General features: G+C 38.6%; 1 protein-coding gene across 5 annotated transcripts in view; it reads left to right on the top strand.

Moving 5' to 3' along the window:
- The window catches only part of PCLO (piccolo presynaptic cytomatrix protein), a 1,384,288-nt gene that overhangs the window by 533,530 nt on the left and 834,921 nt on the right, over window positions 1–15,837 (top strand). For all 5 annotated transcript variants that reach the window (XM_085652900.1, XM_085652897.1, XM_085652899.1 and 2 more), the window contains exons 5-6: window positions 4,084–9,139; window positions 9,503–11,508. In XM_085652900.1, coding sequence (XP_085509026.1) covers window positions 4,084–9,139; window positions 9,503–11,508 — 7,062 coding nt within the window. The remainder of the gene's footprint in view (window positions 1–4,083; window positions 9,140–9,502; window positions 11,509–15,837) is intronic.

Genomic DNA, 15,837 nt, shown 5'->3' with positions numbered 1-15,837 from the left:
ATACACACAGACCATGGAGGGAAGGTGGGAGGGGTTCAGGGGCAGCTAACTGACCACACAGGGAAGGTGGGAGGGGCCATGGCAGCACAGAAGACCATGCATGGCAAGTGGGATGGTTAGTGGCAGCACAATGGCTATGATGCGCAAGAAGGAGGGTGCAGGGGCATGCACAAAGGACGATGGAGGATAGAAGGGAGGGTCAGGACCTGTGCAGTGATGTCATGAGTGATGTCACTGACCATGTCATGAGTGATGTAATATGTGACGTCATCAGCAGTGCATTGAGGGCGCGCGAGTTATAGTTAGCTGAACTAACTATAACGGGGGAATTTCAATGGTTTTGTACAAGTGAAAAGTCCAGCTAACTATAACACCCCTGAAACCTATGGTTTTTTCAGTGAATATATATATATATATATATATATATACGTGTGTGTGTGTGTGTGTATATATATATATATTAAAACCACACCTAGATTTGAAGTATGGAGATTGTATTTCAAACTACACCATGCGCAGTCCAAGGGAAAATCTTCTACCTTCATCTGTAACACATCTGTAATGCTCATTAGTTTCAGAATATGAAACAAATGGCTATGGGGTCAAAATTGTCCCCTTTGTATGCCAACCTTTACATGGGACACTTTGAAAAGTATACATCTAGTCGGCCTGCCCTGCTTAGATTGTAGAACATATATATCGTATTGGGACATATATTTAGATGACATGTAATTTGGACGGGGGATTGGAGATTACTAGACGCAATATTTGAACATCTAAATCAGGGATCTCAAACCTTTTTAATAATAAGAGCTGCTTATGTTCAAAGAAAAGCATCCTGTGCTACTAATATTATGAGAGTTAGAATAGTGAACCCATATCAGAGAAGATTACAATAGTAGTCATCATTTGCACAATTTCCGGCAGTGGTCACATCAGTGCATGAGGCACGGATATTAAGATTAATTTAAAAAATGCTTTGTAAATGTGGAATGTGTCTACATGGTTCATATGTGACAGCCATAGCCATAATGCCCATGAAACCAATTTAATAATATTAGTAACAAGTCTCCCCTAAACCTTATGATTTATCACTCAAATAACTTTAAATATATTTGAAAACTGAAACCAGTTTTTCCACACATAAGCAATTTGTGTCCTGGACACACAGTTTTTAATTTGTGTACACATATATAAATGCAACCATGCAGAAGCTTCTAATTTACTAGTCTGGGCTGCACATAGGACAACTACTGACATAAATCTGGAGAGCTGCCGGTAGCTCATGAGCGACATGCAGCCCAGACTAGTAAATTATCTACCAGATAGAATTTTTGGATGTCACCTTATATGCAGAAGGTTTCTGAATAGCATGTATACTCTGTGCTTTGGTACATTATTTTCTCATATTGTTATATACGTAAATATTTTTCTGTGTGGCAAAACACCTCCCCTTTAAACTTGGGGGTGTTCTGTTTATCTTCCCATCATTGAAGGGGATTTACTGCAACACTTTGCATGAGCAAATCTTTGAATATTTCAATTGTGCGAAAGGGCCAGAGAGTTAGTGAATGTTCACTGACGAATATAACTCTTTCCAGTTAGTTTTAAATCTGTGGTAACATTATTATCATAATCCATTTTGTCAAAGGAAACCGTCATGAGAAAATAAAATTAATTTTTGCATTTGTACATAAAAGGTGAATATCAACATTTTAACATGACATTCCTCTATTACTTAATAGAACAAAATAAAAAGAAAATGAAATTGCTCTTGTCCCTATTTTATATACTATAGGTTTGTAGTAGTGACCCTAATATGTTGTTTGACAAAGGAACTAGAAATCCTCCCTCCACACGTCACTCCATTATTGACTTTTTATTGAACCGCTGACCTGCTTTAGGGTTACATATTATCATTGAAGATCTTCTGCCATGTATATGGTGCCCAGTTCAATCCTTGCAGACAATGGAGATCGAAGTAGTGATTTTCTGCCTAGTTCCCACAGGTTTTTACATTTTACATCAAGAAAGGAAACGTTGGTGAGGTGGCAGGTGGCAATTCTGTACAAAAATACCTTCCTGTTTCCACACTCTCTATCTCTCACACTCTCTCATTATGTAATTGCCTTACCCTTAACTTTTCTACTTCAACTCAGCATCATATTACTTGGTTTGTTTGCTACCACACTCTTGAAGAAAATAGAGGAGTCCTTGAATGATTTAATACACCATGGGCAATCCTTCTCTGCCAGGTCCTCCACAACCGCTTTGCCTAGGGCTGGCTGAGATTCCTAGCTTCCACCTGGACTCTGAGACACCTAAGCACTCTGCAATGGTATTTACCTTAAAGCCCACCACCCAACCAGTTTGAACCTATTGTTCAACCCATAAACATTCAACCTTATAACCAGCATCAAAATGAATCTTAAAGAAGCACACCCCATTATGTGCCCATCTGATTAGGCATCTGCTTAACAAAAACTTTAAAGGGGGCTGCATTGCCGATCACCCAACAAAACACCTGGTTAGTACATATTTGGAAGAACTCATCCTCAAGCCCACTAGTCTTTCTAATTACAGATCAATCACCTATTATGCCTGTTCTAATTATCTTCTCTGACATGATTGCCATTACTCTACTATAACTCCACCTAGACACTTGGAACTGTGTGTCACCCTTCCAGTCAGGGTTTCAACATTAACATAGCACAGGAAATGCTGTAGTTGTTTTTTGGGACAGCATTCTTATATTTACATATGGTGGAGCTGGCTCTTCGCAGGTGGAGCTGGCTCTTTGCAGGTCAGGCTGAAACAGCCTACAGCATTAGACATTCTGGCCCACGCCATCCTTCTTGAGTGGGTATCTTCTGTAACAAATGCACACTCTGGGGGCATAACATGGTTCAGCTCCTTCCTCTCCATTTGTGAACACAGGTCCTCTCTAGACCAATTAACCTCTTAGGAAGTCTCGCCAGGTATTATTCAAGCGGTACAGCTATTTCAGTTCTTAAGCAAAACTCAGGTGACAATACAGTCAGAAGTGGACAACACTCAGGTCTGTATAAGATTCTCCTCTGATACCTCCCCTTATGAGAACCCTGAACAAAAATCAGGCTTAAATTAGTTTTTATGATCTGCAATTAGATTGCCCCAAGACTGACATTATTTTGGGAATCACAGGAAGGTAAAGCATGGTGCAAACCTCCACTCCAGAAATATTTCAGCAACCCTAATATCAAGGCCTCCAAAAGAATAAACAAACTCTTGGTGTCATCTCTGACTTGGATGGAACTTTAACCTCTCAGTTGGCATCTGTGGCATACAGGTGCCCCAATCAACTTACAAACATTTAAGCTCATTCTCGTACACATAAAACCTTTGTAGTTAGCTCCAGCAGTTCAATACTGGACTGCCAGTACACTACCATATCGGCTTTCCAGATCAAGTGCTTATAGAGAGAACAAAATGCTGCACATAAATTGGTTATTGGTATTGGCAGGAAGGAGCATGTGTTGCAGTCGAAGTGATCACTCCATTGGCTGCCACTAAGTGAAAGAATACATTTCAATGTAGGATTCTGGGTGTATAGTGTTTCAGCAACCTAAGAAGATACATACAACCCCCCAACCCATACATACACACACGCTCTATTTCTCTATCTCTCAGGAGTCAAGACAAGACTCCTTTTGCTTGCTTGGAGGAAAACTCAAGTCCATGGGTGATGGACCTTTCTTTTTGAAACTCCTTACCGGAGAGACATGCATTCAGTTTCCCTGATTTTCAAAGCACTCTTATAATGCACCTGTTTTAAGGCAACTTTTTATGGCCGGACTTAGGAGACTAATTAACTTGTAAATGGAAATGATTTGTTTATAAATGCTGCAATAGAAATTTGTGTAACTATACATTATAAGCATGGCTGCTGGATCAGGCATGTCATTCATTAAGTACATCACACAATGTTTAACTTATTTTATTTATACGTCATAATTTTTTCACATGCCTTTTGTATATTTGTAACTTAAAAGCACTGTCATTATTAAACATCTGAGTAAGCCTGAGTTTGATTGTGTTTTGTAGGAGAAAGAAGATGATAAATCAGAGCCTTCCAGCACCCAGCAGCAGAAGAGTCCACAAGGCCTGAGTGACACAGGGTACTCTTCTGATGGAATTTCAAGTTCACTTGGAGAAATCCCAAGCCTTTTCCCAAATGATGACAAAGATTTACTTAAAGAACCTTCAAAAAAAGACTCATTCTCACAGGAGAGCAACCCTTCAAGCCCTTCTGATCTGGCCAAGTTGGAAAGTACTGTCCTTTCAATTTTGGAAGCCCAAGTGAATGTACTAGTTGATGAAAAATCTTTGAAAAACAATGAACTCTATGGAATTTATGCAGATCAAACACGGGATAGACAAAGAACAAAGCCTATTCCAATTACTCCTGAATCATGCAGTTCAGATGAAGAAGACCTTGAAGATATTCAAGAAGAAGATGAAGAAAGTGTAGAGGAAGAAGGTCAAGGAAGAATAACTTCTAGAAAAAGCTTCAAGCATAAGATTGAAGTAATGGATGATGAATCATCAAGGAGACAACATCATGACTCTCTGGAGGATAGTAGTGAGAGTGAAAATTCACCAGTGCCACAAAGAAAAAGGAGGACTAGTGTTGGATCCTCAAGCAGCGATGAATACAAACGGGAAGATAGCCAAGGATCAGGTGATGATGAAGAATTTATTCGCAAACAGATTATTGAAATGAGCGCTGATGAAGAAGCTTCTGGTTCTGAAGATGAAGAATACATAACCTCCCATCTAAAAGAAAAAAACACAAGTGAAAACCATAAGAAAGATGCAAAATCAAAACCAGCAGGAGGAAAAAACAAACGGTTAACAAAAAAAAGCAGCACAAGCTATGATGATGATGGAGGCAGGCGACATTCATGGCATGATGATGATGAAGAAACATATGATAAAAGTCCAGAACAAAAATGTAGAGAAACCAAAAGTCAAGAAAGTGAAGACATTTCTGCGACAGGCGGGGGAGGCCTTCGTCGTTTCAAAACTATTGAATTAAATAGCACTATTACACATACGTATGCAGAAGAGTCTGAAAAACAAACAAGTGTTTTATATTATGATGAAGAACCAGAGCTGGAGATGGAGAGTTTAACTGACTCCCCAGAAGACAGATCAAGAGGAGAGGGATCATCTAGTCTACATGGCTCAAGTTTTACTCCAGGCACATCGCCAACATCTGTATCATCTCTGGACGAGGATAGTGACAGCAGCTCTAGTCACACAAAGGTTTCTAGTGAAAGCAAGCAACAACGCAAAGCAAGGCATCGGTCACATGGTCCTGTCCTTCCAACTATTGAAGACTCTTCAGAAGAAGAAGAGTTACGGGAAGAAGAGGAGCTATTAAAAGAGCAAGAAAAGCAACGTGAAATGGAGCAACAACAAAGAAAAGGTTCCAGTAAAAAGTCAAAGAAGGACAAGGATGAACTTAGAGCACAAAGAAGAAGGGAACGACCAAAGACACCACCCAGTAACCTTTCTCCAATTGAAGATGCATCCCCAACAGAAGAATTGCGGCAAGCTGCAGAGATGGAGGAGTTACACAGATCATCGTGTTCTGAATATTCACCAAGCATTGAATCAGAGCCTGAAGGGTTTGAAATCTGCCCAGAAAAGATATTAGAAGTACAGAAAGGTTACAGATTACCAGTATCTGTTTCCCTATACTCCCCAACTGATGACAACGATACTGTGAACAAGGAAAGCTACAGCAAAACATTGAAAAGTGGTGATGATGCATGTGAAGAAATCATGCATAAACCTACATATCAGGCTGAGAAAGAATGCAATGAAACATTTGAAAAAGAACCTCTTTATGGAGGGATGTTAATCGAGGATTATATTTATGAATCTTTAGTTGAGGACACATACAATGGGATTTTAGATTCTAACCTTGTTTCCAGCCGAGATGAAAGTAGTGTATTTACTCAGTACATTGAAAGTCCCAAACAAATGGATGTTCATGATGGCATATGTGTTGATATTGTGGAGAACATTGCTGATATGACTCATGATTATTACAACTTAGACTCTTCACTCCCATTTGCACCTCAGGAAGATATTGTTTCTAGCTCCTACATTATGCCTGAGAGCCACGAGATTGTACTGTTAGACAGTGTCATTATTTCTACTGGGGAAGAAAGACCATTATTGGATGCAGACGCTGCTTATGAAGAGCTTATGAAACGGCAACAAATGCAGCTAACCCCAGGCTCTAGTCCTACATGCCCTTTTTCTGAATTTATGCAAACACCAGAAACACCTGTATGCACTACTGCAGATTTAATTGCAAGCAGTGATAAATCACTTGCATCAAGTGATTTTGAAAGTCTTTCATATAGCCCTCCAGAAATGTCTCCATTCACACCACTGTCAATACCTGATGTGAAAATAACTCAGCACTTCACTGCAGAAGAAGACCTGACCGAAGAATTTGTGAACGAATATGTTAGAGAAATTAAGATAACAGCTTTAAGCGAATCACCATCCTCCGATTTACAAGACGTTGCAGAAGGTTTTATATCTGTATTAGAGTCTGAGGTATCTACAAACACAGAAGAGACTTTTTCAGTGTATGAAAGAGTCTCACCTGATGTTCCCACAAATAATACTTCAACAGTGAAATATGTTGCACAGCATAGAGATTTTAAAGAGGTCTATTCAGTTTCCCAAGGAGATCAATGCTTCCCTGCAGATGAGAGGGATTTGCATTCAGGTATTTTATATTCGAACATGCAGGAGTCTGACAAAACCTCTTCAGATGCTATTGTGCCAATTGATATGGCCATTGCTCGCAAAGGCACAGAAAGCTTTGATCATGTGATAATTTCAGTGCCAGATGTTGTACCTCCCACAGTGACAGTAGAAAAAGAACAGGAATATGTTTTTGAGACGCCAAGTGTTCCTCCATCACCATTAACAGTTGTGGCAGCAAAAGGGGGCAAAAGTACTTCTGACATTGCTTTGTCTTCCTTTTCAGAAGCAACAAATAGCTTTACCTCTTTTGATTCTGTTTCTGAACAGGGGTCTACTTATAAAGCAGGTGTACCTCTTACAGAAGCAGCGCTCACAAAAGGCCCAAACATTGCTTGTTCTGTTTCAACTGGACCCACAAAGACTATGATAGTATCATCCGTGCCTTCATCTGCTACATCTGTTACATCCAAGGTGTTCTCTTTCTTTAGAAGTTCCCCGGTGGAACAGTCTTCCCAGCAGTTGCCACCACCTCCGCCTCCACCACCCCCACCACCTCCACCACTTCCCCCTCCTCCACCACCACCTCCACCACCTCCTCTTCCACTACGGGATTTACAGAAGCCTCTGATTCATCCAAAGAGGAAGCCAGCTGTAGTGGCAGTGACAGTAGCATCAACAATACCATCAGTTATTAGAGGTGATTCAATGTCCGGTTCAAAAGTACACAGCCCACCTCCACCAGTACCACCAAAGCCATCTTCAATTCCAACAGGATTTGTATTCTCCCACAGAACGTTTGATGGTAGCAAGCCCCCAATCGCTCCAAAGCCAGCACTGCCCCAACTCCAACTCTCTACACAAAAGCCAGTTGATCTGCCTTCCAAAGCAGCACCATTGTCAGTGAGCACACATATGACTTTGAATTTATCTCCAACAATGGATTATAAGTTAACATCTCCTACTTCTCCGATGTCTCCTCATTCAAATAAATCTTCACCTAGGTTATCCAAAACATCACTGGAGACTTATGTTGTAATTACATTGCCATCTGAACCGGGAACACCCACTGAATATGGACCTTCTCATACCACAACCTGCTGGCCTCTTACATCAACCACATCTGAACAAATGCCACTGATTATGCCAACATCAGCTATTATTGCACCATACACTAATGAAATTAGGACTCAAGATATAAAAGATCTGAGCATGCCAGCACCTAAAGCTTACAAGGCTATGCCAACAGTTACTTTCTTAGCGGAATCAGAAAGTTTACCTAATGTAATGATGGATTTAGCAACTGCTGATGTCACTAAAACTGCAGTATCGTTCGTGAAAAGTGCTTTCAATTTTGATAATGTTACCATTACCATGCCCACAGAAACATCATTAAAGAAAGGTGAACATAAGGTGAATGGTAAAATATATTTGTCTAGTGATGTTATTGATCTTACTACCTTAGGCAGTGAGGATATTGTGAAGGCGGAACCGGGGATGGCTATTTCTTTGGATCTTTCAGCTGTTTCAAAAGATGTGCGATGGCAGTCTGGTGGTAACAGTGTGTCTTGCCGACAAATTAGTGCAGTTCAACCATCAATTGTGAATCTTAGTACAGCATCAACAATTCCTTCCGACACATTAACCACTGAAACAGTTTCAATAATGTCATCTGCAACTACTGTAAATTACGCTGTGAGTTCTGAAAGTGTTGCTGACCTTGGCATGTCAATGAACGAACCTTTAAAACTAACAACATCTAAGCAATTTGAGCCTGCATACAGAATAACAAGCACCCCTAGTTTTGCCGTTCATAGAGAAGAGGTGCCAATAAACTTGTCATTGGTTACTTCAGCACAAGCAGCATCAAGAACTGCAATGAAACCTGGCCTTATGTCCTCTGTTGGCATCACAAATGGGTGGTCTGATAACTCTGGTTCATCAGAATCTGTTGAAATTGGGGTGGTTGACCTAAGTACTTCAAAAACTAGCAGAACAATGGTAACAGTAGATGAAACATTGTCAGCAGTTGTTACTGAAATATTAGTAGATGAGGAAAAGCCTGTTGACTTAACTGCAGGCCGTAGAGCTGTTTGCTGTGATGTAGTTTATAAACTACCTTTTGGAAGCAGTTGTATATCGCAACAACCAGTCACTACTCTGCCTGAAGATCGATTTGGATATAGAGATGACCACTATCAATACAACCGGCCAGGGCAATATGGCTATAAAGGGATGGGTGGTATGAAACCCTCCATGTCAGACACTAATTTGGCAGAAGCCGGTCTTTTCTTTTACAAAAGCAGGAATCAATTTGATTATCACACTGATGCAGCTGTAGACTTAACTTCTGGCAGAGTAACTACAGGTCAGTATGATATGGTGGCAGATCTTTCTGTAAAATATAATTGTGGTGTATCCCATCTCATTTCAGGATGAGTTTTTTTGTTATTTTTACTTCTATTATGTTTTCTTTTGGACATTGTGGCAATTTTTTTTTGAAGTACACGTGCATATTATTTTTCCATTTTGAATATGTGTTTTGCACACAGGTTCTTGTATGTGCCTGCATGTTCCAACAATAATTTTGCTTCTTAGCTCAATAAATCATTAACTTGAAGATTTGCATGCAGTTGTATCCATTACATCAATCAAGATGGGATGGCTTTCAGAATCTGCAAAACACCATCATATTTGGAAACTGGACAATAACTGTGCCCTGTAATTTCAGGTGATCTTAGGAACTACTCAAGCAAGACCATCAGTCCCTACCCAGAGACGCGACATGTGATTTCTGGCATCGGGATTAGTGCACCACAATATTCCCAAGCACGAATGACTACTTCCCTAGGATCCCAGTTTGGTATGGGAAATGTTTTAAGATCATCAAATGGTATTGTATATTCGTCTGTTGCAACTCCAGTTCCATCAACATATGCCATCACCACACAACCTGGTTCTATTTTCAGCACAACAGTTTGCGACTTATCCTGCCTGAATGCACCAGAAATAACACCTGCAGTATCTACTCTTCATCAGAACCAGCCACAGCCTAGAGCATACAGCTTCATGACAACACTTTCAAGTGGCAATGATGTTGCTACCAGTGTAACAGAAACTGGTTTGCAAAATCTTACTATGGATGCCATCATTTCAAAGCAGGATGACATGGCACCTGTTTTGATAGCAGATTCTGAAACGTTCCCTCAAGCAGCTGAAGATGAAGTTACACTTATGGTTGTATCTGAAGATGGAAAGCAACAAGAACTTCATTTTCAGCGCGAACTCCTTGAACTTGAGAAACTTCAACAACAACGTTTTGCAGAGGAGTTAGAGTGGGAACGCAATGAAATTCAACGGTTTCGAGAACAAGAAACATTCATGGTTCAGAGGAAACTTGAAGAGTTGCAGTCCATGAAGCAACATCTCCTATTGCAGCAAGAGGAAGAGAGGCAAGCCCAGTTCATGATGAGGCAGGAAACTTTAGCTCAGCAGCAACTACATCTGGAACAAATCCAGCAACTTCAACAGCAACTGCATCAGCAGCTCGAAGAACAAAAGCTACATCAAGTTTACCAGTATAACTATGACCCTTCTCTTTCTCCACAAACATCTGCTGAACAAACTATAATCGAAGGGCAGTTACCTGCAGCAGAGAATGCTCAGTTTTGGACAGGTGATGGCACAATCACAACAGCCTCACTAGTTCTTGGCACCGAAATGGCTCAAAATCAAGCTTGGTACACAATACAGACAGATGGAATTACTCAATATATTCCTCGTGCTGGCATGCTAAATTCTGTTTCAGAAATGTCTCTTAAAGATATAGATCGAAGAGAGGACAGACAACTAAAAAAGAGAAGTTCCATGCCTAGGCTTCGTGATCAGTATGTGGAGCAAGACCAAAAAGCAACAGAAGAGCCATCCAGATCCTTTAAAATGATAGTTGACAGTGGAGTTCAAACTGATGATGAAGATGCAACAGATAGAGGTTACACAGGAAGGCGAAAAAAGACTAAAAAGAGTGTTGATTCAAGTGTTCAAACTGATGATGAAGATCAAGATGATTGGGATATTCAAACACGGTCAAGAAGAAGATCTAGAGTGAGCAAATATGGTAACGGAAGCTCTGATGGTGAGAAGGTCAAGCAGTTTTCCAAAGTGTCCAACATTGCTGTGCAAACAGTTGCTGAAATGTCCGTGCAAACTGAACACTCTGGGACCATAAAAACACCTTCTGTGAGAGCTCAGTTGGATTCTAAAGTTGAGATTATAAAACATATCTCTGCTTCAGAAAAATCTTTTAGTGGCAAGAGTTTGGCCTGTCAAACAGGAGCAGAATCCGAAATGCAAAGCAGTCAATATGTGACTGATACATCTCTGCAGAAGGATAAAAGACGTCCAACACCTTTAGAAATAGGTTATTCATCTCATCTCAGAGCAGATTCCAGTTTACAAGTTGTTCCTTCTCCACCCAAGTCTCCCAAAGTTCTCTATTCACCCATATCACCTGTCTCACCAAGTACTGTTTTGGAATCTGCTTTTGTTCCATATGAAAAGAATGTTGTTGATGATGTTAGCCCTGCAAAGTTGTTACAGACTGATATTATCCAGCTTCCACCACCCAGTCCAAAAGCAGCAAAGATGATGCAACGTTCCTTGTCTGATCCAAAACCTTTAAGTCCAACTGCAGAAGATGAGTCCCAAAGTCGATTCCAGTACTCAGATGGTTACACGGTAAGAATTGTTTTATCATGTCATTCTGTAACAATGCAGACATTCTAAATCTTGTTTCAGTATAATTTATGCACAGATTAAAATTGTGAGTGCCAGTTTTCTTCATTTAAATTTGGCAATTGTGTTCAAATAGTATTTTTGTTTTGAAATACATTTTAAGGATGCATAATAACAAATGTAGTTGCACTAAATTCTTTCATGATATTTGCAGTGGGTAGACTGAACACTAAGGAGTTTGAGCCAGGTAGGACTCCATATTCCAGTGCAAGTCAATCATTATGTTCGGTACTTAGTAAGTCTCTTTAGAAGTGGTTAAATGTCATCTTGTGCTATTTGGTTTTTGCATACTGCTTTTTCAAAATACACAGTTCAGTTTCTACTCTCTATATAAAACATGCATCTAGAATATTTTTAAGTTGTTTCTTATATAATCTGCTTGACAAGAATTACATTTTCTACTTTAATCCACATCACATTGTAGGGCAAAACTATTCACAATGCTAGGCATGGCATGCTATTTTGGGCCAACTCAAAATGACAGCTAGGCTTAATTTTATTATGTTTCTTATACATTTCTCAAGCATATTTTAATGAGGTGTAAAAGACTGGACGTACATCATATTGCTATAGATTTCTTTGAAAGTGACACCAAATCTACATTTTAAATTACAAGTAAAAATCAAGTTCAATTCTGTGTCAAGAATTGTATGCGTGTGTTCCACGTACTCACATTTATGTCCCATACTATTTTCCATTGTTTAATAAGAAGGGTTGGCAAAGTGTTTAGGATGTAAAATATACATTATACAAAAACATTAAATTGTTTGACGATTACATTGACATTGAGATGCTCAAAGAAACAGGGCAGTGTATTATGGGGAGTCGTAAGCTAAGACAATGCAGAACAATGCATTTAAGTGAAAATGTGGGCAAAAGTATAGATAAAAGTTTTCATGCTTTAACATTTTGAAAGTAGTCCGCATGATGAGAGAAGCAATAAAGAGATTTATTCTACTAAAAAAAAAGAGTTGATTTATTCTGGAGTTTACCATTCCTTAAAATATACACAAATATTATAACTAATATTAAAATATATAAACACATAATGTAATTGCTATCTGAAAACAACTGAAATCATTTCAAGGTTTAGTCTCTTGATTCATTTTGAGTATCACAGATTAAGTAAAGTTAATTAATATCATATGAATGCTTGAGTCATGTAGTCATAAATAGTATTTGTTGCAGTGGGTATAAAACAAGCAGGTTTCAAGATAATACATCTTCTGCTTCCTATCACTTTTCCACACATGAATTGAGCATGCCAGTAATGTAGTTCGTAATTTCAGAAATGTTTTAGGTTACTAATATTTTGTTAACACCATGCAATAGATTTCAAGTTGATTCAATATTCTTTTCAGAAGGGATTCAAGAACGTTTCCCTACATTATGAATACTATGAATACATCAAAAAAGAAAAAAGGAGGGGTCTTCTGACTTGATGCTTAGCATAAACAGTTACATTCTCTCATGTTATCTCTTTCCAGTTGCTTTTCTGTTCAATGTAATAGTGTACTGACAATTAATGTACCATGTGTTAAATGCAGAGAAAGTATGTATAAATATAAAAGTGTATCTCTTGGCTTACTCTATATATTTTTACATAGTTATCTACCCATACAAAAGTTTGTTTTTTATTGTTGTTAAATGTATGTATTTCTTTTGTCTTGGTTTATTTTAATCCCAATACTATTGAAGGATCTTAATAGAACCTATATTAACAAATAAATGAGTCCAATTTAGACAAGAAAGGATTGGTTTGTATCCCTCTCCTGTGCTACTGACCACCTTTGAATACGCAAATGTACAACAGCAGATTGATTTTCAGTAATAGTGATGAATTGAGTCAGGGTGGCCACTCAGCAGGGTAAAACATGTAGCAATGGGGAAAATTAATGACCAAAGGCATTATCAATAATTTACACATTAAATATACACAGGGAATTGCTTCTAAGGAAAATATTTATTTTCGTTTTGGTATGAAGTACTAAAAATCAGATGCCATACGTTCAGTGTTGGTGCAGAACACACAGGACCACACAGAGCATAACTTGCATGAATTGACTGCCCATTGCTCTGTTACCCAATAATGGCATATTTGTCTGCAGTCCAAAAACAATCAGATTCTGACAGGTCTATAGTGGAAGACCAAATGAATGGACAGGTCAAGTAATTGACAAGGCCTGATTTAGCACACATGGAAAAAACCTGAAAAAAGTCCAGATTTGGCTGCATTTATTTCATGTATTCTCCACCCCCAGGTCAGGCAAATCTATCGCTAAATATATTACCAAATTATCCTTTGTGCAAACACTCTATTTTGTTAATCTTCATAAGGCAGGTCTTGTCTACAGCTTTGCAGTCAATCATTTCATAATTAAGCAGATGCCGGAGAGTTCAATTGTGCCTATGTGAAAGTAACAAAACACTGCTCTTTGGGAAGTAAGAAGATAGGTCTGTGTCTAATGGCTGTGGAGACAATTGAGTTATTTTGCTGCCTGGCTTGAAAAGTTATGCATAAAAAAGGAGTTTTTTTTCTTGTTGATATGAATATCCACTTGCTGAGGTGCTATAATGCGTTGACAAGGTATGTTGAAATCCGGTATCATCACTGTTCCAATAATATGGTTAAAAAATACATGCATGTGCATAATGTTTCATGACGTTTTTGCACAAGTACTCAACAGTTCTCTGTTCTTCAGTTCACATTATATATACATTGTTGCCATGCATTTGTAAACTGCAGTGTTTGATTGAAACCAAGTCTTAATCTAATACCTTCATCAGTTACATGGATTCTATCTGTTAGTCATTTTGGAGAATACTGTATTGTCAAACAGTGACTGTTCATTTGCTTTTGGATAATTGGTTGATATTGCCTACATATTTCTCAAAAGTGTACTGCTTGCATCAGACTCTTATGGTTGTCACTACAAGCAGCTTTTTGATATATCCCCTTTACCTAGACCAGTTACGTCTGTTGTCCGTAGTCCGATCTAAGCAATTAATTTGTAGGAGTAGGTTCACAAGAAGAGTTGGTCTGGGAAGAAAGGAGTTTGCTAGTATGTATTGGTGGCAGGTGAAATAGCAGATTTCATACAGATTCATGTCAATGTTGGCAGGCTTTGTAGGTAGATCCTTAATGATTTGTTTCTTTGGAGGTACTGCTGTACTGCAGTAGGAGTTTTGTGGTTATTCATACTCTGCTTCTCATTATTATAATATTGTTACACTTGTGGAAAATAATGTAATATCTGTTAAAGTTTTTATAATTCTCATTAACATTTTGAAATAATAAAACATACAAACTACACAATTCACTGAGTTATTAATAGGAAAAGAAAATATTGCAAGCCTAAAATAGTTAAGCAAGTTCCAGCACAAAAACTAAAGAACCGTGATTTTTTTTTAACCCTGGAATATTGAAACTTGAAGTCAGATGCTTTCATCTTATGCACTGTGACTTGTGTAGTTAAAATCATGAAGTGTGTTATCAGTGGTGTCCTACTGTTTAGTTAATATCTTTACTACCATGCAAGTTTACTCTGGACAAGGACACAGCCATAGTTTACATGCAATGAATTGTGAAAAAAGTGCTCATTTAATTTATGTGTTTTTAGCAGAGTGATGCTGCTTGATGGAATTTTGAATTGGAGCAGAGATATTTCATCTTTTGTAATCGCCTCGCAACAACTTACGTGGTGTCCTGACTTAACTTAAAATTTCTACCTCAGAAGAAAACGGCCCCTACTCGATACTAAATAACTTTTCGGAATTAGATACTACACAAAAAAACCTTTAGACCTAAAGCTCTAAATACATTTATGTACTAAAACCACTCAAGAATGCATGGCCGGTCCCTCATTGCCTACTTCCATGTGGTTTTTTGAACGCTTCTTCCCTTAGGTTAAATCACAACTTGAAATGCCCCCTCTTGAGGCCCCAACTTAAGGCCCTAAATACCCCTTATTTCAATTAGCATGTACATGCTGAGTCTTATGAAGATATCAGTGGCTTCTGCCTCTTGTAATTCAGATGATAGTATTTACCTGATATGAGTGAAACCTTCTCTCAATTGGAATAGATGAGAAGAAACAGTGTTTTCAAAACCATAGCCCTACTGTTCAGACTCAATAACTACTGAAAGTCCACTTCTACCTCATACTTCCAATATTATATCTATTAACTTATTACAGAACATAGCTCAGTGGCAAGTACAAACGCCTCTTTGTGTCACTTTATGTGTACACTGGTTACAGAGGTTTGCAGTAT

The sequence above is a fragment of the Triturus cristatus genome, chromosome 4_1, assembly GCF_964204655.1.
Source record: "Triturus cristatus chromosome 4_1, aTriCri1.1, whole genome shotgun sequence".
NCBI lineage: Eukaryota > Metazoa > Chordata > Amphibia > Caudata > Salamandridae > Triturus > Triturus cristatus.
The sequence above is the reverse complement of the archived record's forward strand: the minus strand, read 5'-3'. Positions and strand labels throughout refer to the sequence as shown.